The sequence below is a fragment of the Ruditapes philippinarum genome, unplaced genomic scaffold (genome assembly GCF_026571515.1).
Source record: "Ruditapes philippinarum isolate M1 unplaced genomic scaffold, ASM2657151v2 ctg5140_1_1_1_1, whole genome shotgun sequence".
Lineage (NCBI taxonomy): Eukaryota > Metazoa > Mollusca > Bivalvia > Venerida > Veneridae > Ruditapes > Ruditapes philippinarum.
Window position 1 is genome coordinate 16,450 of NW_026857545.1, and position 27,979 is coordinate 44,428.

General features: G+C 31.4%; 1 protein-coding gene across 1 annotated transcript; it reads right to left on the reverse strand.

Moving 5' to 3' along the window:
• Positions 1–33: 33 nt before the first annotated feature.
• On the reverse strand, positions 34–27,759 carry LOC132750120 (potassium voltage-gated channel subfamily KQT member 1-like). Its single transcript, XM_060740063.1, has 15 exons — positions 27,711–27,759; positions 18,801–19,422; positions 16,737–16,821; positions 12,146–12,272; positions 11,144–11,222; positions 10,539–10,635; positions 9,707–9,835; positions 8,633–8,743; positions 7,509–7,604; positions 4,477–4,702; positions 4,071–4,200; positions 2,413–2,488; positions 1,597–1,691; positions 1,024–1,126; positions 34–762 (listed from the first exon to the last, which is right to left on the reverse strand). Exons 2-15 carry the CDS (start codon positions 19,130–19,132, stop codon positions 658–660), a joined length of 1,791 nt encoding a protein of 596 aa, XP_060596046.1. The 5' UTR covers positions 19,133–19,422; positions 27,711–27,759; the 3' UTR covers positions 34–657.
• Positions 27,760–27,979: the final 220 nt, after the last annotated feature.

Sequence of the window (27,979 nt, forward strand, 5' to 3'; positions counted from 1 at the left end):
GCTGGTCGCAAACGCACTAGTTGGTTTTTGTCGTGACGCGGCTCATTTATTGTTCACCATTAGTCATAGTTTATTTCGGATTTTCATGATATTGTTTCATTATTGTATAAAACATTCAATGTTATGTCAAACTGCCTTTGTCAACCTCACTATACTTATATCATATCTTATATGCACTATACCATAATCTTAATGATTGTTTAAAGTTTTCATTCCTTTTAACACATTACTGTTACGTCGTTTTCGTGTCATTTGTTTTTCATACGAGTTGTCACTATGCCATTTTATAATATAAATTTTCACTGTTCTTTACCGTATGCAACATCAGCATTAATACTTGTTCCTCGTTGTAGCATCACTACTACTATATTTAAATTTTGTTTACACCTTAATTCTGCTTTCTCGCATTTCATGTTATAAAGTAATTTTCCGTGTTTTATTGCGTTACTTTGTGTTATAAAGTAACTTTCCGTGTAATATTTCATTATTTCGTGTTAAAAAGTAACTTTCCGTGTAATATCCCGTTTTTCGTGTTTTAAAGTAATTTTCCATGTAACATTTAGTCATTTCGTGTTGTAAAGTTACTTTCCGTGTAAGATCCCGTTATTTCGTGTTTTACAGTAACTTTCCGTGTAATATTCGATTATTTCGTCATTCTCATACTTCATCCTCTCGAGAATCTTGGTTTATAATTTGTCGTTTCTTTACCAACTGATGTAATAATACCAAACATTGATCTATCTTCTGGTCCATTTTATTCACCTAAAATGATTTAATTGCCTATGATATATTAAAATATAAATTGTTTCATACATTGATAAATCAAACGATAATAATTTACATGAGTGTTCCTTTTTATCCTGGAAAAATTAAGAAAGTGCGCACGATCTCAGTAAAAATACACAATAATTTTTGGTATTAACTCATGTGTAAGATAAAACAAAAGTGCTTAATTATTGTGAAACATATTGCTTTCTTGGCACAGGGGATTTAAGGAAAATAAAGCAAGGGTACTGTACAAACCTGGCATTCTATTTTCATAACTCGTGCACTTATAGTTTGCCGCTCTCTTTCTTTGTGATTTTTTGAATGTAAAATTCCCGGTTTCCCTAGTGATTGGTCAATTCTATATAATAAAAACAAATTAATAAGTGGAGGTTATGAGTTTGTTTCCCATTTTATGAATCATACCCTTTGTAAAATACATAAGCGTTGTATTCTCCGAGGTTACACTGATTCAAATGATTACAAAATACGAGTATGACAGAGTTTTAAAACGCATTAAAGTATTGCAAATATTAAAATATATTTATAAGTCAAGTAAAAACAAAATTATTTTAAAAACCGTTAACGAATAATTGATGCGTCCGTTATTGTAGAGCATTTTTTTAACTGAAAACTTTTCATAAGGAAAAAGCTGTTTCTATAAATCATGTTATATTTTCTTGTAATAACCTGTTCGTGTGACCACAGAGTAATGAGAAAACTCATAAAATGAAAGACAGAATGATCGATTTCCACATTATATATACTTTAATTATAAGCTATTTTTTTCTTTCTTTATAACTTGTAATTCAAGTATCCATTTATTCTTACCGCCGTTGTAACTCCTTAATTCTCACCATCATATTAAGATGGCCTTGTGAATACTGTTCAATTACATCACGGACGTCATACGGTTTCCGTGCTTGCTGAAATTTGAAATTATATTAAAAATGAAATATCTTAGCCATCAGAACAAAAGTCCCCTTTGTGGCTGAGTGGTTGTTTTTAAGGGTTTAGACATCAGAATTACTATCACTATTTATCCCTGTGTGATCGTGCGAGGCGGCGAAATGGGTTCGAATTATATGAGTCTATGGATCTCTTAGCTCCGACAGGTGATCTGGTTTTGACCCATGGCGTTGCTTTAAGTTTGTTACACTAGAGGGTAACCAAAATCATCTTTACTGTTCCGGCGCCATATCACGTAAATTGTGTTGATGAGCCGTAAAACCAAACAAACGAACATACATTGGACCAGTTATTTTTTGATTCTGATGCACATTTACCAAGTATTGGCCAATTTTCACTGACCTCCGAATATAACCATATCATAACTGCATGACAGTGCAAAAACGCGTGTTGTACGTTTGAATTTTAGTTACTTTGAAAACAATTGAATGGAATTTAAAATATAGAGAAAATTATTTAAACGAATAGCAATAAAAAGGCATTAAATGCCTTTCGTAAGCATGTGCTATGATTATATATACGTGATTTGGTTTTCATTTTTTACATTATTTTATTATTAAATGAAATATATTATTGATCTTCACTTTTGCAAAGTCGCATGGGATAAGTTGTTTTCTTGCAACAAACTTCATGAGTTCTTTCTTATCTAGTAAATACTTTCAAACAATGTAAATTTACCTGAAATTTTCTTCTTGCAACAAAATATTTCATCTTTCTCAAAACTCTTATCGCTGTTTTGTGAGCTTCAGTTAAGCTGAAGAAGAATGCAGGATAGATGATAATATTATTATAAAGACACCAAATCAAAATATTCTATAAATATAGAAAAGAAAACTTCTTTGAAATTGTTTAGAAGTACTCAATAAAAAAAGTTTTGACAATAAGGAATACCATATATCAAATGAAGCATCTTTTGAAATTCTTCTTCACTTCCACTTTTTAACATTTTCACAAAAGTTTTCTCCTTTAAATAAGCATTTATGTTACTTTTTTCAATCCATCTTCCCTTTTCTAAATCAGATTTTGAAAATTATTATATTTATTACGAGAAGATTTAAGCGCATCGAAATTACTTGCATTAACTATTCTAAATTTTACAAAGCATATATACTGAAAGAGACATGTCAAGCGTGACAGAAGGAATATAATGTGGTAATTTTGTTGAATTGAATTGATGCAAAACAATGACATATTAAATTCTAACGAGATTTAGATGATCCCTATCTACATTAAAACTAAATTAAAATGCGATAAAAAAGCATTAATCATTTTTAAATTATTTTCTCCAACTAAATCGGACGACATTTGAAGATTAACAGTATTTACTGGCTCAAATATTTCCCATAACTGAACATGTTAATAGAATGGTGACCCAAAATCATAACCAAATAATTTGATGCAATCAATATATTTTCGTACGCAGAAGGCATTTTATTTGGCACATGTACACATATAATGCTTTTATGATGGTGCCCAGTGTCAGATTGAAGTGTATCAATATTAGTTGATATGGCATGATTAAAATCATCTATTTAAGACACCTGTCTTGTAATCTTTAAAGACGAAGATAACTGATGAGCATTTTTTTCAGATCAAATGTGATTGGTTTTAATACATATTTCATATGGCAATGACCGTCTTTTAACAGCTTACAGTAGATATACCATGTCCTTCAACGAATAATTTCATGAACGATGAGCCACTTGAGAAAAAAAAACATTCTTTTATATAGTATTGTTCAGAACAGAAAGCGATTAAAAAATGAGACACATAAACAAAACTACCAAAGACGCCCATCCACTAATTACAAATATTATATCTTACATAAATATATTTCTTCTTTATTATAAGTGTCGGAAAGCCTTTAAATAATATAATATTCAAGATAACGTCACCGGTACGACCAAAATGTGTAGGAACCGCCTTAGCGGGCTCTATAACGTTTTCGTCGGACCTTAAACATTAAGCAGCGTGTAACCGCAATGAATATTTTACACAACGCGCAAAGAATAAGTACATTTTACTAAAATTTTGTTATTCAAACAGTATGATTTCATTTCTCTCTGAACTTTTACTATTTTGTTTTAGTAAAGTGCGGACTAATATTAGAAATAACACACAACACTTTAGACCGTATAGCATAAAAGTGACCTTCCAGTCCGCCCCAAACATTAAACGGACCTCAACCTTTGGCTTCGGTTCGTTAAATGTTTGCGGGCTGACTGATCGGTAACTATAATTCTATGAGACCCTCAATACAGCGTACTATTTCTTAAAAATAACTACGAGTTTACGTATGAGACGTGACCGTTGTATTTATCAACTGTTTTACTTACACAACAACTTTTTCGGGCTCTTCATTTTCGAAGTCAGAGTCATTGTCATTGTCTTTACCTCCAAAATTAAAACCTATAATGCTGGGACGGTGACTCCAGAAACTGTCTCGGCGATTTGGTCGCGGAGTTCCTGAAAAAAAATATCACATTCAAAACACTTATGAATTTATTAAGTATAACAAACTAAATATATATGAGCCGTAATAATTACTCTAATTTGTGAAAACAAATGTCGTGTAGGTTTCATTATCAGCCTGGCGTTTGTCATATACTATTAAGCATAGACTTAGGAAGTATTTAACTTCATCGACTGAATTATATTTTACACCCCGGGTAATTAAGTACATTTGAGCATTTTATAGGAAGAAAAATATCAGAAGCTAAAACTAAAGATCTCCTAGTTTACCAATTTTGTCATCACAGTTGACAGACGACACGCTGTCTCTTGCTGTACGACTGTTCATTGAGCTGGCATCAAATCTCGTTGACAAACGGCGTTTTCTCAGTGTCAAGCTAGCTCGCCGTGCGACACGTGACAATACCGTTTCATCATTACTCGTGTCGTGTATATGTATACGCCACGTGGCCTCTGACTTTGAGTTTGGGTCAGCCGCGTGACATCGCCATAGGCACTGTTTGGAAAAGATCAGATATAGATCAATAAGTTACTTTTATAGAACTATAACATAAAACAATTTTGAGGCATACCGGCGTTTTGACAAGACAATTCATTCATATCTACATTAATTTTCTTTACGTAGAATCCTATTTTTCCGCAATAAAGGTTCAATTTAGTAATATAAGCTTAGCGTTCACGCTCCATTACACGTTTATATTACAATGATGTTTTAAAATCACGAAAAAGCTTAATAATTAAGTACAAGGTTCATTTATCTCTTTGCTGCTATTCTAAAGTTCAATGAAGAAACCCATTTTCTGCCATAAATGGAATGGAATCTAATGAAAAAAACGATAGACTAATTCGGGGAGATAACGCAAAATATCCTGTTTTTATCCTCATTGGTGATTTATTACTTGATAATTAACGCAAATGCTTTGCTCACGCTCTGAAATAAAGACTGATTTATCAAGAGATCGAGTAGGGACTAATAAGAATTATCAACGAAAGTAATTTATGACCAGAATTGACGCAAATAATCCGTACAACATTTGTTCAACCTTGATTAACTGATGTATATAGAGCAAGAGTGTCAACAATAAATTGACTTAGGCATACTTTTATGTTCGAAGAATAAATGGACAAGTATTTAACAATACAGTCTCGTCTTTTTTCGATTCAAATATTGGCGCAAAACAAGGGGACCCCAGTTTCACATTATTATTTTTATACTTCGTGAATGATATAGTAGAAAATATAAATTCCAATATAGAGGACCTTTTTAAAATCGACGACGCTAAAATATTTCTGCTGCTCTTCGCGGATGACGCCGTTTTATTTGCACATACTCCTATGGCACTCCAATCTATGCTAAATGATTTAAAAGTATATTGTCAAACTTGGGGACTTAAAGTTAATACTAATAAAACGAAAATTATGATTTTTGAAAAAGGCAGACATACAAGTTACAATTTCGTATATAATGACATAGTTCTGGAAAACGTAATTTTTTTTAAATATCTTGGGATTAATTTATTTAAAAATGGTCATTGGAATAGAACTCAAAAGAAATTAGCACAATATTGATAATGCTTCGTTTTCATTGCATAATTTATTTACAGTGTTTAATCAATTAGAATTATCTATTGGAGACAAATTTAAACTTTTTGATAGTATGGTAGGCTCAGTTTTAAACTATGGTGCTGAAGTTTATGGATATCAAGAAGGAAAAAATATAGAAACGATCCATTGTAAATTTCTCAGAAAAGTCTTATGTGTTAAGAAAGCAACAAACCTGGATGGTCTTTATGGCGAAACCGGTAGACATCCAATGCGAATACATCGTAAATTTATAATGTTAAAATATTGGACAAAATTAATTAGTTTACAAAATGACTGTCTGCTTAAACGTATGTATAATGTCTTAAAATTTGATGCAGAAAACGGTCTTTCTTATGGTGGTAACAACTGGGCATGCCAAATTAAACAGATTTTAAATGATATAGGAATGTCGAACATATGGATTAATCAAGAACATATAACAATCAATTTTCAACAAATTAAGAACAGAATATTGGACATTTACAAGCAAGAATGGTACAGCAATATAAGAAATTCTAGTAGACTATCGTCATACAGCATCTATAAACGTTCACTCGAAACTGAAGACTATCTTAATAAAGTTAACATTAACAAATTTCGAATATCACTTACAAAATTTAGATTGTCATTCCATAACCTAGCAATAGAAACTGGTCGATACGAAAACGTAGCGCGAGAAAACAGACTATGTACGAATTGCAATTTAAACGTGATAGAAAATGAATTCCATTTTTTGCTAGTTTGCCCCAAATACTATAGTTTACGTCGTAAATACTTAAAACCATACTATTGTCGTTGGCCATCAATTCATAAATTTGAAAAACTAATGTCTACAACAAATACGCAAATGTTGAATAACCTGTCAAAATTTTTGTATTTTTCATTTAAAGAAAGAACTGACAACATTTAGTATATTTTTGACTTTGTCATATATATTTTTTTGTATTTTTCACATGAAAAAAATGGACAACAGTTATTACTTTACTTGTCAAATTTTTCGTATTTCTCATTTAAAGAAAGAGTTGACAACAATAAGTAGCTTAAATTTATTCAGTTGTCAAATTTATTTTTGTATTTTTCATCTTAAGAAAAACTGACAACAGTTAGTATCTTGTCAAATTTTTGTATTTTCCATTTTAAGAAAGAAATGACAACAGTAAGCATTTTAAATTTATTCAAGTTTTGTAGCACCAAATACAACATTTCAACTTTGTCAAGGTCTTTATATTATTATTAATGATGTTCTTCCATTGTAAGATAACAGGAACTTAAATTTATTCAAATTTTGTAGCAACAAGAACTTTCTCTGTAAAACATTAAAATTCGTTAAGGTATTTATATTGTATATCATGTTCTTACATTACATGATTGTTTACTGTATTGGCTATAAATGTATATTGTCATTTTATGCCAAATAAAGAATATGTTATGTTATGTTATGTTATGTATTTGCTACAGCACATAGGAAAGATCGACAGCAAATACATAACAATATCAGACATATAATTAATCAATTAATTAAAGGGAATTTGTTTCAATGAATGAATGCCCGAAAACAATGATGAATATAATGGTTATTCTTATGTTCTTTGTTATAATTATTAGTCAAGGAAAACTTTTAACTTCGTTATTAGAAACAAATGATAAATCTGCCTTTATCATTTTATAGACATTTTTGTTGTATTATCTTAGTCTAATCTCAGCATGCTTTCTTTTACCTGAATTAGAGTGGCTGCAGCCGGTATCTGTCTGTTAAAATGTTTCTGTCTCTGTTTTTGTTGTACTTTCAATGCAAAACCAGATCCGAGAATACCCTGAAAACAGTTGTGTAACTTTAAATAACATAAAAAATGATATCAATTTAAAATATAACAGAAAATGAGATTAAAAGGGGATAAAGCTATATTGGATTACCTGTAATTGATACAATCCTCGAATTTGTTTGTGTATACGAAAATCATATTTTTAATCTGCTAAATGTGTCATGGGCACAATTTGATCCGAAACATTATATTCTGTTATTATATATAACCCATGTGTTACTTTTCCCAGGTTAATATCATAAAAACAGTGTAATTAATGTACAGTTTTCGATTTTTTTAGAACTATAAATATATATTTCGACAGTTACGTCTAAATTACACTAACTTAATACCTAGAATGACTTTTATTGATTTGTCAAATTTCTGAAAATATTTTGGTCTGAAGAATTTAAATGGAATTATTTTTTATTCATCATTTGTCTAAAAGGAAGCTGACAGCTAAACTTAATTAAAGGAATAACATTCAAAATGTAAGATGATTCGGTACTTTGTACACTGATATACAATGCAATACAATTTCCACTTTATGAATGTTTCTTTTTCGGACTAAAAAAACACAGTGACACTTATGAGAAGTCTCTTTCTTTTGCTTTAAAAATATGTCTTAGAGAAAGCAAATGTCATCAGTTCTATCAAACGTAAGAATTTAAATTTTCTTCTGTAATAAAGTTTACAGCCATCCAAGCCCGTATAACTTCATGCTTACCTTGTAGATCTGTGACTAAAATTTATGGATTTTCAATTTCAAATTCTAAGAATTGATAATGTTCAGTGTAAAAAAAATTACAAAATTGACTTTGAGGGGCCTGAGGGATATTGCACATTTTCACAATCCCCCATTCAAACCGTGTCTGCAATTTTTCATGTTATTTTGTTGTTATTAATGCTTCAGAGGGATCACACTTTTTCCAGATTTTTATTTGAGAAGATATCAAAAGGTATAAACGCAAAACAAATGAATGTATATACTTTATTAATAAAATGTGTTAGTATAAAAGTAGTAAGTAGAAGAAACTTACTGCTGGTAGCGCGAAAAATGATATAGCAAATACTGCGAAACATGAAGCAACAATTTTCCCCATCCAAGTCTGTGGCACTTTGTCACCATATCCTATTGTCATAACAGTGATCTAAATAAAATGTGAGCAAGATAATGTTATTATTATAAACAATCTAAAATATGTATCACGTGTCTATAAAATTGGTCATTTTTATGAGTGTTACGTAAATTTATGAAAGCATAATTCAATTCAAACGTTTATTGCAATTAAGTAAATACATACTTATAGCAAATTACAAATGATAGAAAAATACATGTAAACATGATGAAACACACACAAAACAGCTATTTTGAGGAATGTCTTAAAACGTTTTTTTAAATATGTACTCTGGGCACAGATGATAGAAATCGATTATATTTTGTGTCTTTCCATTTTTAAACACACTCTTAGCATCGTTAAATCTCACCTATTAGTATCAAAATGGTATTAGTTTTCAAGTTCCTCGTCTTTTAGAAAGTATATTTCATAAAAAATGCATTTTGTAGAGAGATACTGGAGCATGTTCCTTTATTGACTATTCTTTACTAATTTCTTATTAGAGCCGCGTCATGACAAAACCAACATAATGGGTTTGCGACCAGCATGGATCCACACCAGCCTGCGCATCCGCGCAGTCTGATCAGGATCCATGCTGTTCGCTATCAGTTTCTCTACTTGTAATAGGATTGGTAAGCGAACAGCATGTATCCTGATCAGACTGCGCGGATGCGCAAGCTGGTCTGGATCCATGCTGGTCGCAAACGCACTATGTTGGTTTTGTCGTGACGCGGCTTATTTCTAACTGTTAATAGTTAAAACTGTTTACAACTGTTGCCATTTTTATATTTTACACACGATTACATGTATAAATAGGGAGAAGAAGCATACGAATGTGTTGTTATACTAAATATTAGATCATTTGCAGATCAAATATACATGCAAAATACTTAGAACTGTATTGTATTAGGTATACGCGTCATTGTTGTACTGTTGTAGGCGTCATTGTTGTACTGTTGTAGGCGTTATTGTTGTACTGTTGTAAAATGCACTTACCACACCCCACCATAACGCGTCTGCATAGCTCTTAAAATCTTTAGAATTATGTTCTCTCTCAGCAAGGTAAACAAAATATGATGAGAATATCAAGCCGAGAAAACCTATATATAACGTCGTGATAAGCTCCTAAAATAGACAAAAAGGCACAGGTTCACACAAAATAACATATTCTTACAAGTAATTCGTAATTTAGAAGCTATTGTTTTATGGGTCATATTACAATATTGATATGAAAAAAATCCAACAAGATTTAGAAGATTTAGATTAAATAAGAACTATGCAAATGAGGGGAATTTCAGGGCATGACGAAATTTACGTATTTGAATGTCATACATTAAATATATCACTCGTGCCCTGTACACAAGGTTTAACGGGCGTGGACGGTAACTTGCACTTTTCAGTACCGTCCATCAATCCGAGCGTGCAACACATTCAATTTTGTCGTTTTTGGCGTTCTTTAGGAATTCCGTTTTTATCTATTTTTTAAAATAGTCTTTTTGTCGTACTTTACAAGGCACTTCAACGATTTCAACTGAATGTTCATAAAGCATACAATGATAAATACATGTATATAGATATTAAAAAAAGATCCCAGCCTTTGTTTAACATCTTAATGTTTTGCAATCTAAATAGAAAAAGAATTGTAAAACTACTCTCTGTCTAAGGACTTTGTTGCACGTAGAAAAACACAAGAAGTCTATTTTTGAAAATACTTTATCTATCTCAGAAAATACTTTGTTTGCATGACTGTATGAGAAAAAATGCTAACATGCCATTCTATTGTGCGTCTTAATGACTATTAAGAAATATAATCATAATAGGATTATACCTGTCTATGTAAATATATCACAGATCCAAGAAGCCGCCAGGTACCGCCCTGTCTGTCCACATGAAGCATGCGCAATATCTGTAAAAATCGTACACCTCTGAAATATGAACAACATGATAACTGCTGAAATACAAATACAAAACATTAACAATGTATATAAGATGTAAGTGTTGCTAACATTGTCTCAAGCTCAGTACTTTATTTATGTCATACATGATGTTAAATTAAAAATACAACTTTCTACAGTTTGAGCATACTTTATAGTGTTGGCTGCTGTGACTCGAATTTTATCTTATATTGAAATCTCTTACGATTTGAATTAATTAATTGTTACCATTTCAGCTAGTAAGAATATTTTTATATTTTAAGCTGATACATTTTTTTATCAATTTTGACTTCAGTATGATTATATCAATTTTGTGGTACATGTTTCATGTTATAACTACATTGTTCAAAGTTTGTCCGGCTTTTTCATTATTTTACTGTTAACAAAAACCGACAACTACACAAACTATCCACGAGCAAAACTATTTATAACTATGTTTTAAGCTATGATAAAAAATTATAGAAGTTTAAGACTGCCTCATTCATTAGTAGTTACATACCTTATTGCTGATGTTGCGAAAACTTGTCCTTCTGAGCCTATTGTAAATACAACTATAGATGCAGCTACTACTGAAAAATCTAGAAAAATAAAACAGAAATAATTGAGACATTCATGCATGCATATTGTTGATAATTTAATTTCCACTTAATACCGTGTTTTTATGCTTATTACATTTAAAGCTGTATTTTATAAATTTCATAAAAACAGAAAAAAGCTACATTTGTATAATAAGAGAGCGACTCCCTTTCTTATTTTGGTGTCCAGACAACCAAAATGGGATTTTACGTTAAATTCGGCAACATTATTGTGGCGAAATCGAAAGTACTTATCCTATTTACATGTCAAACTTTGGGTCATCCGAACCTCAACAGACCGCAAATTATTTTTTACATATATATTTATAAAATGCAGCTTTAATAAGCTGAAAAGGTGTATAATGCTATATGTCATATCTTAAATGGTTAAAACCTTCTTGATATAACAGCACATGTTGTTACTGAGCATTTTATTCTGTAAACGAACAGTTTTCATTTGTGTTAAATAACAGATACATTGTATGTTACAATTCTTTCACGAATCGACCATAAGATCACAGAAACACTTAAATTTTACTGTTGATAAATTTTATAAAATTATTTCATAAGATGTAACTTTATACCTTTCAAACTTAACAATGGAGTTCTTATAAAAGGGATCTAAATAAATAATATGTGACGAGTATTTGTTTATACTTAATTTATCTTACATGTAACTCGATTGTGAAGGAAGCAATTTGGTTATAGACACACTCTCGAAACCGTTCCTGAATCGAGCCAGTACTAATAATCAATGACAGAAAAATTTATTTCTCAAGGAAACAGCGCATGCTCCGGATAGGGTTCGAACACGGATAACTAATGAGTTTTGTATTTAAATACGAGTGTTATGAGTTTTTAATTTGTATAAAAGTGATATAAGGTATTTGCTTATTATTTATAGATTAAATTGGTTATGATTTTACCTATAAGTGAAATGGGTTTTGTTGCAAATCGTATTCTTCCTCTTAAGCCCATGTATTTGCTCCGACATCCGGCTGACCACAGACGCACAATATATTCTACACCGAAAAATACGACAAGTACGATCTCCTGTAATATAAAAAAACGTATACTTGTATGTCAATAACGATATCACGAATATTTGGCATATCGAATTTTCTGCATTGCGAACAAGTACAATGTACTATGTTTTGATAAAACACCATTATCAGCACCATCATTATCACTATCGTCAGCATCATCATCATCATCATTATCATCATCATCATCAAGAGTAGCAAATAATCGTTCAGAAGATTATCAAAACAACAGGCATCTCTGTCGGGAGCTAATAATTAAAAATATCAATGCTGATATTCTGAACATCAATCAGATATTTTGTAACAGACAAGAAATTTTTGGTTAAAGTAATCGTGTTATCAAACTCTATCCTTCCGAAGAAATAACGATTTCAATAAATAAAAGCAATTTAACTATTGATTACATTTTAATAACTTCTGGATTACTACAGATTATCTACAGCGCTGCTGTTCATTTTTCTCTTTACTTAACTTCAAGACTGTTCTAATATTTTATCATATTATCATATTTTCGGTGTAATATGTATATATAAATAGTTTAACAAAGAAATGACTATTAACAGGATAACAGTGGTACCCCCCATCTCCTAAAGTTGATTTAAAATTAAATTAATATAGTATAATAGCATGTCAGTGTTTTTCTCTTGTATAATAATTTGGTTTTAAAAAGGCTGTAAGAAATTCCTACGATGGGTACAACCGCACTGATCCGGCGTTACAATACATGTATTTTGTAATAAATAAGGTATGTCTAACCTTTTGTACGTTTTACATGTGTTATTTAAACGGATGCTATATAATTACCCATTGGCAGTAACAATACTCTATAGCAAAAAATGGCAAGCTTTAAAAAAACTAATTATTTTATTGTTATTACACTAATAAAAAAAGGCTAATTTGGCAAGGTGTTAGGCTGTTCTAACATAAATACTTGTAGTGACAAAACATGTGATATCAGTTTCGATATAAAACAGTAAACTCAGATTATTTGATTACATAACCAATTTTGTCTATGATACTAAACCATTTGTTTCTAGGCCACATCTATCCAGCTAGCTAACGGAATTATCGGTGATTAAACTCTGGTACCCGTTTGTGCCTGACATAATGTACAGAGCGGCGTCTGAGGTCTTCCTCCACCAGTAAAGCTGGAAAGTTGCCATATGACCTAAACTGAGTTGGTGCGACAAAAACATTAAAAAAAAACGACAAATAAACAAACTAGGCCACAGTTTTTAAAAGAATGCGTTTAACTTGATTGTAATATTTTCTTCTCTGTTGGTCTCAAATGTTTTGTAGGTAAAACTTTATTGCTTGAATGTTTTGAGTATTTACATTCGTAGGCGCTAACATGTTTTTATTTTCTGACAAGCACTTCAAGCAAGCAATATTCTCGTCTATAACCCTTGATAAGGAGAGGAAACTATATTACAAATTTCCTTTCAGAATGTCTGTAGATGTCTGAAGAGCGGTTCGTACATTAATATAAGCCAGGTCTTTTGCCTTGAAGTCAATTCCAACAAAAGATATTTTCAATTTGCATTTATCGTTTTGGGATTTTACATACTTAGTTACACATTATCTATGAACAATCCAAGAAGAAGAACGTCTGGTATTAAATGGTTTGGAAATGATAAATGGAAAACTTCAACATTATGTAACACTGAACAGCTTGACAATGAAAACAAAAATATATTAAAAATTTATGAAAAAAAATAGTTTTCCGGGGGCAGTCTTTGTTATTGTTTTAAACACATATCATGTAAAATTGTAAATATCTATTCTATATATTTTGTTTGTCATTTTAAACATAAGAAGCTGATAAACAATATCAAGATAATCTTTGTCAGAAAAGGAATATTTTATTCTATTCTGCAAATAAATACACAGGCTTTACATATTGTTATATTTGCGGATGATAGGATATGACAAATTATACAGTTTTCGAATGTGTAGTATTAAAGGTATCATTATCATCAACAAAATAAAATATATCGATGCTTTTAATGATGCTTAATAAGACCTTATTTATATATCTTGATTTCTGCTTCAGCTGGCGTTAAGTGGCGTTAACGGCAGCTCACTGTTGTCCATGAACAGATTCAGTAAAATCGAGACTACCATGTTGTATTTAATGTTGTCAAGTCGGGTTATCTTTGACGTTTTCAAACGGATTTGGATAATATCCCATACTTTTTATTTTAGTTTTAGATCATCGATACCGAAAAGGTCACGCAGAGACATTCTAACGCTATTTCAGAGGAAGACTTAAGATGTTCCGATCTGCATTATTTCAGGCACGAGTTGGTACATGGAGAGACCCATATCAAATGTTTACCAGCTGCATTACTGCCATTTATGAAAGTATCCAAAGTCACAACTTACAGCAACGAATAGTAGTGAATCAAACTCAGTGGCCTGAACTACACAGAAAAGGCTTTTAAAGTATCAATCATAGAAACAAATTAGTTTAAATGATCAATTTCAAAGACAAAAACATCTCACATAAACAGAAATCGAATTTATTAAAACTAAAACCAACAAAAACATCTAACATTCACATTTAATGACATTCAGAAAATAAATAATGATCAACAAGGAGACTTAGATGTTAAAAGGTTGAACAAAAATAGATGGTCAATAAGCGGTGGAAAAGTCTTTATTCTTAGCAACACAACTTTCAATTACTACTTAGGCAGGCTTTTATGTAGAACAAATGGTAAAGGCACTAAAGGAAGCGACTTATCACATTTAAAGTGTCAAATCCAATCTATCAAAAATTTGTTCAGGGGACCTAAAAAAAGTCGAGGGAAGAGGTAAATTCAATAACAAATGTCCTTGTCGCGGCGAAGGCATTAGTATACAATTACAATTGACGTGAAAGTAATTCTACTTTCAGAGAGAAAAACATTGTGAGTCTGAATTGAGCAATAGCACGTCGTTTCATATATGCATGAAAGGGTAACAATTGAAAACCACATTCAAATGTTACATATAAATATATGAGCCGCGTCATGACAAAACCAACATAATGCGTTTGCGACCAGCATGGATCCAGATCAGGCTGCGCATCCGCGTATTCTGATCAGGATCCATGCTGTTCGCTTACGAACTCTATTACAAGTAGAGAAACTGATAGCGAACAGCATGGATCCTGATCAGACTGCGCGAAAGCGCAGGCTGGTCTGGATCCATGCTGGTCGCAAACGCATTACGCTGGTTTTGTCATGACGCGGCTAATATAATTTGTTACATCAAAAGTTACATAAAAATCCGTTTAGGATACAAACACACTGTGTCTTCATATAATTATGTGAAAAATCTGAACAATGTTCAGATTTTGTCTTTTTGTAACGTTACAATCGAATGAAACGTTCAAAATGAAAAATGAGGAAAAAATCACATGATTACGGACTTTGAAACATTCCGGACTTTAAAGTTAACGATAGATATAATGTTGGAATAGGGTTGTTGTTGACTCGTGAAGTGTCGCATTCTACATATCTTGTATAAACAGCTCTTATTTCAATTAGTGTATATTAATTATTTTGTTTGATTGTGTTGGAAGCTATAAGCATATTGAAACACTCTCGAATCTGTTCTTTACTCATGGAAACGACGCTTGCCCTGACCCAAGCTGCCAGCAATCCTTAGATTACTAGTTGGAAGCGTTAACAACCCGGCCACGCCGCCAGTCGACTTTTATTTCAGTTAACACCTTATGGGTGTCATTTCTTTGTTGAGCGTTTTATTACTTTTGTAAATATAAGATTCATAAAATACAAATAAATACAACACGATAAACAACAATCTTACTAAACAAAGCATTTAATGAATCAAAATTGAATGATAAAATGCACGTCAGATTTGGATATAAAATATAAATTTATTTTCATATCAGATTTAACCTTTATTCTGCCAGAATCAAACATGATGAAACTTTGTCACCAGTATAGAGCCAGACTAACCTACACCTCCGTGATATGCGACCGAGCTAAATACTGTTGAACTCTAAATTTTAATTTTAATTATCCTTTACGTCGACGTTTAGCAGCTCCAGAAATGGAAACAGGACAAAATACTTTTAATTTATGAAATTCAGCAGGTTAAGCATTAGAGATACGTATTTATTTTTTATATTCTGAACTCAAACATGCTGCTTGTTATGAAAAAGAAAATGTAATGGCAATTTATAGGTTATCTAAACCGTCTACGTAAACTTGAATAAAAAGCTTTTTTGTCATTATTTGAAAAAAAGGTTATAATACAACGTTTTTAGAGATTAATAACTCTACTACAGAATCGATTAGATAATTATATTTAATGTATTAAATCATCAAAGAAATAATTTAAAGATATTACTTGATTGCATCTCGTAACGCGATGCAATATAATTTTTGGTAGCGGGTAACAAAACGTGTGCAGGTGCAATGTGAAGGTTGAAGGGAATATATGAAATGGCTTTGTTACATACCATCCAAAATAGATTGGTAAACTCTTCATACTCGTCAATTGTTGAGAGTACACTACTGATAAGGCAGATCAAAACCATCATAAATCTGTAAAAAAAGATTATGTTATCACTACAAATATACAATACATATAAACAAAAGAACACATATCACCTACCAGCCAATAGAGCACCTGGTTGGAGTACCCAGAAAACTCCTCTATTGTTGAAAGAACACTTATAATAAGGCAGGATAACATCGCTTTGAATCTGTAAAGATAATGTTAATAAACCGTACAGTTATATTAATGAAATACTGATCAAAAGGAAGACGCAGTATCAACTCAGTTAACTATTTTCTTTATCAATTTATAAAATTATAATACCGGATTACTTTTATACAAGTCTATCTTTCAAATATATTATTCTAATTCATACTGTGTGTCATTGTGATTTTAAAAATGTCACCTAGCATTTTACCCGATACAATTCATTAATTGATGACCTTGAGGGAAAACTTTTTATAAAAATTATTTTAATAAAAGTATGTAATTAAAAAGTTTGTCTCAGATGAATATCAATTTAGTCTTCAATGATGAGGCATTAATATGAATAATAAAAGATATGAATAATGCAAAGATAATGATGAGATAATGGATAAAAACAAATATTCGAAGACACTATTTAATAATGGAGAGGACATGAAGAATAATGTTTTGCGCAATGACTCTTAATGTACTGTAACAAAGTGGATAACACTAGACTACTAGAAGGGTACCTTACCTACAAAATACTTGTCTCAAACTATTTGTCATATGCATAGAGCAGTCAGAAATGTTTTAAATGTAATTAACAAAAATATAATATATAGGACAGATTATATATACATTATATATGTACTTAACAGTTTATGTATGCGCAATCATTATACAATGTGCTATTTATATGTATTAGCATAATTATATTAACATTATCTACATTAGTCTATGGTGTACATATTACATGTGCATACATTTTGTCTAAACACATTATTACAGCTTAATGTTTATTTCACAATAAAAGATTGAACATTCATGGTGAATATGTGTCCGTATAGCTTGTGCCTGATACTGACATCTTGAGCGAGACAAAATCACAATTTCCCTCTGAAATCAATCAAACGTTAATGTCTGCAACGCCACGAGCATTGATGTAACCTCAGTAAAACATTATGTTTTCCGCCATTATTAACACATTGCGCTGTCAGGGGAGCTTAAATTAAATAGAAGCAATTGTTTTGATGTAACAATAAAAACTATCATATTACCTCTTTCGAGAAACAGGCTTGCAATTAAATGTATAGAAAAATGTCGCATGCTATTAAAAGCGTAATAATTTGTCAGGAATCTTAGACGTAAAAATGTAAGAGCCGCCGTTCTGATCATTAAAACTTATTCCGCCAATTGATCATAGTTCGTGACGTCTATTTATAGCTTATTTAATTTTACGACATATTCTCTCGTCTTACCGCAAAATATGTTTTATTGATTTGGTTGAAACTCGTAAAATAAAACAGATGTATGATAGTTGCCAGAAATATGGACTTTTGGAAGATTCATCCAATTTGATAATTGTTGATTTAATGGATAAGTGGAATCATAATCAACTTTCAATACCGTTAATTTTTCTAGCGATTGAAATATCATGGATTAATCTTGTAAAGAGAAGTAGCCCTTCATAGCTAAATGTACCTGTTTAAATACATATAAATGCTAAAGGAAAATGTTAATCATTAAAGAGATGGAAAAATGTAATGCACAGCCTAACTTTATAACACAATTTTAGTTAGGACTGAAATTGAAATCCTTCGAATCCGGTTATAATAAGCACATTTCACGTGGTGAATTACGATGAGTACAACTGTATATATATTCTAGTTACCTCAGACAAAAACTAAACTAGATATTACATACACTAAAATAAAATGAACGATGCTATCATAAATTCGACTTGAAGGTTACGAAGGTTAAACTTTAAAGAAACGTATGAAAATATTTTGTTTAAATCGTTGTATACTATGTAATTAAAATATAATGAAATTATACATACACTGTGAAATGATAGGCAAAACACTTCCATCCGGTCGGTCTTTCTAGAAAATTATATATTTTGACCTGAATCGGGATTTGTGTGTGTCGATGATAATTTCCATAAATAAGATGGGGCACATTATTAGTCCCTGTCTCAGTCCCTTTCGTTTCCGGAGAATTAGATGAAAAAACATTTTCGTCATCCGGGAGATCAACCATTTGAACAGCACATCCATTGCCCGGGTTTGCTCCAATACCTTTATCAAAGACTTTTTTGTTTTTCTTTACTCCCTCTTTTAAAAGGAACGCTCGCCTTGGACTGTACTCATCGTGATAATTTAAATCAGCCATACTACATTTAGAGTAATTCCTCTTGAGGTATTTCCTATTAAAAAACTACTCATTAATTATCACCTTTGTCGTATTATTCCTATTTATCGTGGAATCAATGCCCTTTTCAGGCATATGTTGTCTTTTCTGAGAATTTACATTAATGTAAGAATGTCTCGTTGTCTGGCGTGTAGAAAATAGTGATATATATTTCAAAGCGATAATTTCTTTGAATTTAGCAACGTCATTTTATCTTAATTCCGAATGTTTGAATAATTTGCCATATTTAATCTCTTCTGTTGATCAACATCCTGAAAGTAGACAAATATATGAAAGAACAGAATAAGGAAATGCAAAATTAACTTAACACCTCCACACAGCATCAAACAATCAAAGCATCGGTAAGGCAGCTTGTAATACCTAATTTGTTACTTATACTGCACGTTTTCTCTATTTTATAAAAGATGAACACAAACAAAACAAAACAAAAATAACATAAAAGGATAGTAAATTATTGATTCTAAAAACTCATTAATTCTTTTTTCCTTTGGGAAATCAAGACGATATAAAATTTGAAAAATCTTATGTTATAATTTTGATGTAGGTGAAACAAAGTGAATGTCATTTTCCCTTGTGACTGTTAGATTCATCGGACACCAGACCGTGTACTCAGTAAATACACTAACGGTACTTCACAAGAACAATTGTGAAACATTGGACCGTTGCGCAGGAGAATACAGACCGTATAACCCTTAGACATATTTCCTTCTTCATGTATTCTTCGCTTATGTGTAAAAACACAGTAAGTAACAATTCATTACATGCATTACAAAACTCTGGAAAAAGGGCGAAAAAAATTACAAGAAAATTGTAGACTCGGTTTGATTGAGTCTGTACATGAGGTGCACCATTCCCCACGCTCTCTAGCACCTCCATAAGTTGTCTACTGCAGTATTCTATTTTGAAAAATTTTGACAGTTTATTTCGCTTGAAATGTCCTCAATAGAATTTATTTTAACCAAATATTTAAACTGTCTGGATAAACTTATTTATCCCTCCCTGTGTCGCTCCATTTAAGCGAGTCAAATGCGTTGCCTACACGTTACCTTATGATCAATCTGGGGTCATTTATAGCCTCTCACAAGTCCAAAATTTAATTTTCTTGGCGATGACGGGGACTCCGCCCCCCTTCAAACCCCCCAAACAGAAGGGGGCACATCCCCTTTCTGGCAACCCCCTGATGTATCTTTTGGTTGGGGGGGGGCGCCGAAAAAGAGGTCACTTTTTTTAACAACATTTCTCAAACAAAAACAGGCGTGTATATAACGTAAATGGGTTAATTGAATGTAGTGAAAACTGCAAGCTACGACCATCCACGGCAACTATCACCTATGACAGTCATATCACTAGAGGTTTAGTTTTAGCTTGAACTTGATATGACTATAGTACAAAACAAATATGTATTATTATGATTTGTTTAAGTGTTTCAAATATTTAATCACCCATTGTTTAGTCCGTTTATTAAAATGGCGCCGGCACAACTCTACCTTTCCATTTTATCTACTTTTGATATGGAAATATTAACTTAAGTATCCAAAAGGTAGCACAACAAGCCAAAATGATTGTTGTAGTCCCGGTTTAGTTTATCCTGTTGAGAAAGACGGTCTGCTTATGTACAAGGAAATGAGAATACAAAAATCTGGTAAATGTGTGATCCCTCGAAAGCGTTAATCACAACAAAATTAATTGAAAATTGCAGAGAGCGGTATTAAATTTTCAAGCCTGTTGCCCCTTCTGCTTGCGAAAAACGGAATCCCAAAAGTATGTCCAAAACGACAAAATTGTAAATATGCAAGGACGGTATTGGTAATTGTTAACTTCCGTCCAGTTCATCTGTCACACCAGCTTACGAACACAACAGTGGATGTTTCAAAATTTTACCAGTTCGTGTTAATTGTTGAATTCTGCTTAAGCAAGTGCTAGGGGTCGTGGGTGGTAAATTGCACTTTCCAGTACCGTCCATGAACAGGCTCAAACCGAGTCTGCAACATTTACAATTTTGCCGTGTTTGACTTTCTTTAGGGATTATCTATTTTCTCTATTTGATTGAGTCTGTTCACGGAAAGTGCAAGTTACAGTCCCCGCCTCCTAGCACCAATCTCAACACGATTAATTTTAATCGTAATTTAAAAGTTAAAACAATATAACATTTACATAATCATGATTGTTGCGTAAAAAATAGTTTGCATAGCTCACTTTTAAGTACAATTATTTTAACTAGCTTACCTTTTCATTTATTGCATATTTGGACGTGAAAAATAATCTCATAAATTGATTTTACTTTACTTAATATTCCATTGATTTTTAAATTGAGAACAACATTTTGCCTTTAAGTTAGCTAAAATACATCGTCGCACATTTATTGTTCTGTAATCCGAAGAAAAGAATCGATATTTACTTTCAGTATGCTTCCAACGAAATAACAGTATCTCCCTATAAAACATATATGTGAAATGACATCCTGGGGAGAATGCTTTTAAAGCTTTTAAATCAGAGACTCTGGAAAGGTATGTAAGTGTTGACACTTGTTTCACTAGAACACACACAATTTGTGCCTTATTGCCTCAGGTGATAAATGAATGAAAACGAGCTGATAACTCGCCATATAATTATAAGGCCACGTTATCCCTTTACCGTTATCCTCTGCCTTTCTAAGGTTTATGTATTTGCATTTTCCCAATAAGGACTATAATATACGCTTACTTGTGTCATAAAAATAATGGAAAGCACGCATATTGTTAGAATTTACGATACCTTTTTGCATGTCACTGTCATCTAAATTACGTCTTTAGTTTAGTTTAACATCAACGGCTGACTTGTATACCTGATATGTTATTATAAACCATCATACTTATAGTCGATTAAGGAAAACAAATCCTCCCGCATTTTCCCGTCTCTAATTAGCGTAAAAATAAAAAAAAGTTCTGAAAGAAATCGATATTGACACCATAAAACTACTTATACGCAATAAAAAGACTGTTAATATTTCTTAAAGTAAGTAACTGCATTATGTTCATTTGTTTGTTTTTTTTTTGGACAGGCATACATAAAAATATTTGTGGATGTTTCTGAATTCAAAATTTCGCCATTTTCGTATTTGAATGTTGAATTCTGCTAAAGTCGGTGTTGTGGGAGGGAGATGGGGAGGGGACGAGGACGGCATCTTGTAATTTCCACTACCCTCGGAGAGACCGCGTCTGCAGCACATTCAAGTCTGCCGTTATGCGCGTTCTTAATTAAGGGATGTTTTTTTTAAATAACCCAGTAAAATGCGCGTTGAGCGTCTTTTGTTTGATTATAATAAATATCTATGTACTTGTTTATATGCTGTTTAAAGTTCACAGATTAACTTGTGTGAAATTTCAAAATTCAAAGAAATTATGAATGTATATTGTGTTATTATCGATGTTCCCTGTCTCGGATTATATCAAGGTAGACTTCAACCTAATATGACGACAATTTTGCTGATCAAATTGTTAATAGTTTTTATTGAAACAGGATTTGGTGTGAACCCCAGCCTCTCCCTGCAGCGTCCGTTTTTGGTTCGAAGCAATGATGGTAGACCTGTTCAATGGCCATGAGTTTTTGTCCGTCATTAACGAAATATACACAATGTAAAGCTGAATGAATTATCGATCGTTTCAGTTTGCGATATTTTCCTATCTTGTATTTAAGGTTAAGAAAAAAAAAAGTGTATAAAACTACATTTCCTTTTTTATAATCTTGGAGTTCTTAGTTTAGCCCCGAAATAATATTTTTGTATAATTATTATGTATGTCATCTTATAAGATCTAAAATATACCCATCTTGTTAATTTGCCTTCAATAGGCTTACATTTAAATAAACCATTATCTTTTCGTTCTGTAAAAAGATTTATCATATAAAATTAAAGATTACATTATTCAAGATAAGTGCAATTAAACGCTTGTTAAAGTATTATGATAAATGCTGGAATCGATTATGTTATGCAAACAATATCTTGGGCATAGATAGTTCAATAAAGGTGTTATAAATGGTGATAATTAATTAATTAATTAATTAATTAATTAAAAAAAAATAAATAAAAATTATAAACATAATAATAATAACAACAAAACAATCAATTAAAATAGAACAATACTTGTCTCTGTTACTTGTACGAATGTACAAGTGAAATCATGTGAAATACTTAATTTCTTTTTACTTATGAATTCGAGAAAGTCGATTTATTTTTCATGTTTGTCTCTTATTTCACCTACGGATATTGTCATTGCCTTTATATGTATATATCATTCGCAGTGTCTTCAATATAAAATGTCAAACAGATAAAATAGCCAACATGGAATAATGATGCGTAAAATATAAATATGACTTTATTCGAGCTCTGATCTTCTTTACGTTATGATAGCTTTCTGCTTGAAAGTATGGAGGGAGACAGCAGACTTCTCATATCCAAGAACATTTTGGAGTTGTGAAAGGTTTATGGGTCAACCTTAAGGTAACACGTAACCAACGCTGAAAAGTCTTTGACTCTATCTCAATCCATTGAGAAGTTGCAGCACTTTGAAATCAGTTATGATTGAAAAAATCAACGCAAAATAGTGACTTTTGGCAATTTTGAAATGTCTCCACTTTGGCATGATACAGGAAATTGAAAATTGAGTATGCCGTTACAAAGGCCATGGTCAAATCAAGATTTGTGCCAAGTTTGATCAGTATTGAAGCCTTTTTATAGTTTCATGGCAAATTGAACTTGTAACAGGAGGCCTTTTAATGAAACAGGCATTTTTCACAAAATGTTCATGTAGTAATGGGTTAAATATACATCAAACTGTACTTTTTTGATACCGTAGCTTTATCATACATCAAGCTACTTGTATTATATTTTTTTTGCTTACACGTGAATTATTATAAATAATCTATATACTACACAATTAACTATTTGAATAATTTCGACCTCATACAGAAATAAAAAAAATATTTTAAAATTTAAAAAATACATATATATTTTTTTCTATTTCAAACCAGCTTGAACGCGACATTTTAAAGTAATAGACGTCTCATACTTTGAAAGAGCATCTGTACAACATAACGAATGAAAATAGAAAATTGTCAGATCAAAAGGTTACCTCTTCAGATCAATTACATCTAATGTGACAGGTGCTTGTTTCCTTAATGCACTTTACAGTTATTTCTAAAAAACATATATTCGTTACTTCTTTGTATTTTATAACTGTATGAAAGTACAAATACTTTACTGATTTGATAGGGCTTAAAGATCGTTTAGTTTGTTTTTTAAGCACTGAAGCAACTCCTTTGTTTTCTATTATTTCCTTGGCATGTTTTTAAGATTGTAGATGTGTTTTGTATTGTATTTCATGTATGTAATCATTAAATTGTTTATGACCTAGTTAACAAATACTACTTTCTTCCAGGAAAGATAAATTACATGTGTATATGGAATGAGATAAGTAGACATATCATATAATCATATAACTAATATCCCAGGAACACGACTTATAAGGCAGATAAGTTATGGTCATGAAGTGTTTTAGGCACGTATGTTGTACAGCACTTATATTGCCTTGGTATTACTATATACATGTATTATAAAGTATATGAACTTACTAAGAAATCACGACTTTTTAACGGAATAAAAAAACTTTTTAAATCAGAACATTTTTACGTTTTTGAACAATAACAAATACTTAGTTTACTGTACGTTTAAAAGTTACAGATGTCAGTAAAACATAAATAGAAAGAGGATACTGTTTTGTTATTGAAGCCGATGATAATTCGCTTGATTGTATTTGTATAGAATAACTGTGTCCCTGTTATAAAAATATCAGAAAAGTGTAAGATAACCATCATTTACTACAAGGAGAAAATAAAACATAGGGCATGTAACAACAGTCTAAGTTTTAAAATATAAGAAAGTTTCAAAAATAACATTCCATAACCCAACTCAAACCATTAATTTTGTGATATATTCCCAACCTCATCACATAAATGCACTCTAATACATGACTAAAGAATTGGTTTGTACGAAAGAGAAAAAAAGGGAGCGGTGGCCTATTGGTTAAGGTGACTGCCTCTCAACCCTAGGATCACGGGTTCGAGCTCTGATCGAGTCAAGACCATGTGTGTATCTTCATATGACACTAATACTGGTAGGGTCCAGGAAGCGGACTCGAAAGTGATTAATGTAAGTCACAAGAACTTGTTTCGCAATCGAGCTTAAATAAATATGTTTAAACCAAGAGAAACAACAATAACTTTATTGTTAATACAAAGTTATAAAAATGTTCAAACATAAGTTCTTCTTAATGATATTTGCACGCACATTTTAGGAACCGGTAACACCTTACTATCAAACAATTTGAAACACACCGAATATAGTTATTGGCCACATTTATACATAGAAGATAATAGATTATTGAAAACACGTTTACATTTGAAAGAGTTTTCCTTGGCCATATTAATGACAACATCAAAATAAGTACCAATGCTCCGAAACTATCTATTTATATCCCCGCCTTTTAAAGACAATAATCTGATGAAATATGTTCGTTGAAATATTGTTAAAGAACTGTTTGATAAGAATACTTTATCGGGATATAATACATAGGTAGCATGTTAGAAGCGCTATAATAAAATTCAAGTAATATTGAAGTACAAATCTTAATTAACAAAAGAGAAATCTTAATAAAAGCGGGCTGCTGTAACCGGAACGCACCCTTACATGCATAAATGGGTAAAGAATAATCCCTGAGTACCGTCCACTGCAATCAGGTAAGACACGAGAAAGATTTGTTCAAGCTACATAATTATGTAAATTAATATTTCCAACTCCTACCAACATATTCCTACGTTTTACATATACGAGTAAATTATGTATGTTATGCCATGTGAAATCCTCATTATTATGGTCCTAAGATGTAACGCATTAATTCAAATATCGTGATTATTGTCTCAGACAGAATTTTACAATGTGCAATTTCACTAAAATAACTTCTTATCTATATCAAATATATGTAATTTGATTTAAGATGGAACACGGAAATCTTGCATTACCGAATGTAAAAGCATAAATTCAAATGCCTTGAAGATATGCTCCAGAATTTTCTTTTATATAAAGAGCAATTTCTCTAATATTATTGACTCATATTGTTCTTGGCTAATGTAATATTCTCTACTGAGATATATTAATCTATGAAAATTCCAGTTGATATATCTTTTACTTCTTCAGTTTTGCTTCCGACAAAAGTCATATGTGAAACAAATAACAAAAAAACATGATTACATTTAGCAGAAAATCAAAATAAAAAAAGCTTTCATAGAGCACATAGATATTTTGTTGCTTTACAATTTGTTGACCTGGAATCTCCGCAATAAACTTCTTCGAACATACTTCTTTAAAAAGTCATATTTTTTACCTATATTTTCATTGATTCCTAAACAATGATATCAAAATATAGCAAGAATATACAAGACACATTTCTATATCATTGATTTGTAACCATCGTATTTCTCGGGGCAAAATTTGATATACAATGATGAGAAATAATACTTTTGTTTTCTTTTATAATATTTCTCTGCTTGAGAACTTTGCAACAAAGTGAATGGAAGTATATATTTTGTGAAAATGAGATATAAATGACATACACATGTATATACCTGTTCCCAAGTCCCTAAAATTCTTAATGCATTACTTCAAACATTTTATACATTAAAAACAAAACGAAAAACAAAACAAATAAAAACAACAAACAAACAAAAAAAACTCATTAAAATTGTTTTTGCCGTTGCTACAAATTGTGTTACACAATACCCTGTCCCCAATCTGATTATTTCATGAACAAATTTATCTTGAGTTTTTATGAAATTTGACTTTGAAGGTAAATGAAATAAAGGAATCAAGGTCATATTACAGTTAGGTCAAAATGATGCTTTTATCTACGTGTTTATTGTATTCTTGTTAAACCCTTGCAATATCATGGTTTCAGATACTCCTGCAGTCAAATATACAAGACAGTCATATAATCTGATAGACGGGTGCATGTAACCAGCAGGGTCAAACAACTCCACTAAATGACCCATTTAGTTCATACAAATTTATTTTAGTTCGATTGTATTGGAATCTATAAGTTTATTGAAGCACTCTTGAATCCGTTCCTGGAACTAACCAGTACTAAGCAATGAATGTAAAGTTTCTTGCTCAAGGAAACACCGATTTTTGAACCCACGCGGTCTGCAATCCTTAAATTACTAGTCCGACGCGTTAACCCCTCGGCAACGCCGCCACCTCAAGATGATTCATTTAAGTAGTAGCTGGTTGGATAGAAAATCACTTAAAACACGACATAACTTGATTTATAATTCATTTAAGCATATACCATATAATTTAGTAAATAACCAAAGGACATTTGATGAATAGTTATAAACTTTTGTATATTCTAAAAAGAAACGATTTAGGTAACGCCAATTTGACATTTTTCTTGTAAAAACAAATCTTTAACATACAGTGATAAATACATGCACATACAAAACAAATACTTACAAACTGCGTCATATCTGCTGGCATCGTAATCCTTTGTTTCAACTGAAATAGAAAATGAAAATATTTAATACAGTGACTTCTAATAACTAACATACGACGTGAATATGGTTTCCACAGATCGCGATTATTATAACTGTAAAACAATCCTCGATTCATTTCTAAATGGTTAAACAACACACATTGTATGCAGGCAAAATCCACTATGATTATACTGACAAAGTCCTTTAAGATGCTTATTTTGATTGAAATGCAGACACAAATCAAATCAT

What these genes read in the sequence shown, in the direction of transcription:
- LOC132750120 (XM_060740063.1), bottom strand. Translation starts at nt 19,132, where the DNA reads ATGGCTGATTTAAATTATCACGATGAGTACAGTCCAAGGCGAGCGTTC. An exon ending in TTTGCCTATCATTTCACAGT is followed by an intron (nt 16,822 to 18,800) that starts GTATGTATAATT and finishes CTTTTTTTACAG; the next exon opens with ATTTATGATGGTTTTGATCT. An exon ending in CATTTTTCGCGCTACCAGCA is followed by an intron (nt 7,605 to 8,632) that starts GTAAGTTTCTTC and finishes AACTGTTTTCAG; the next exon opens with GGTATTCTCGGATCTGGTTT.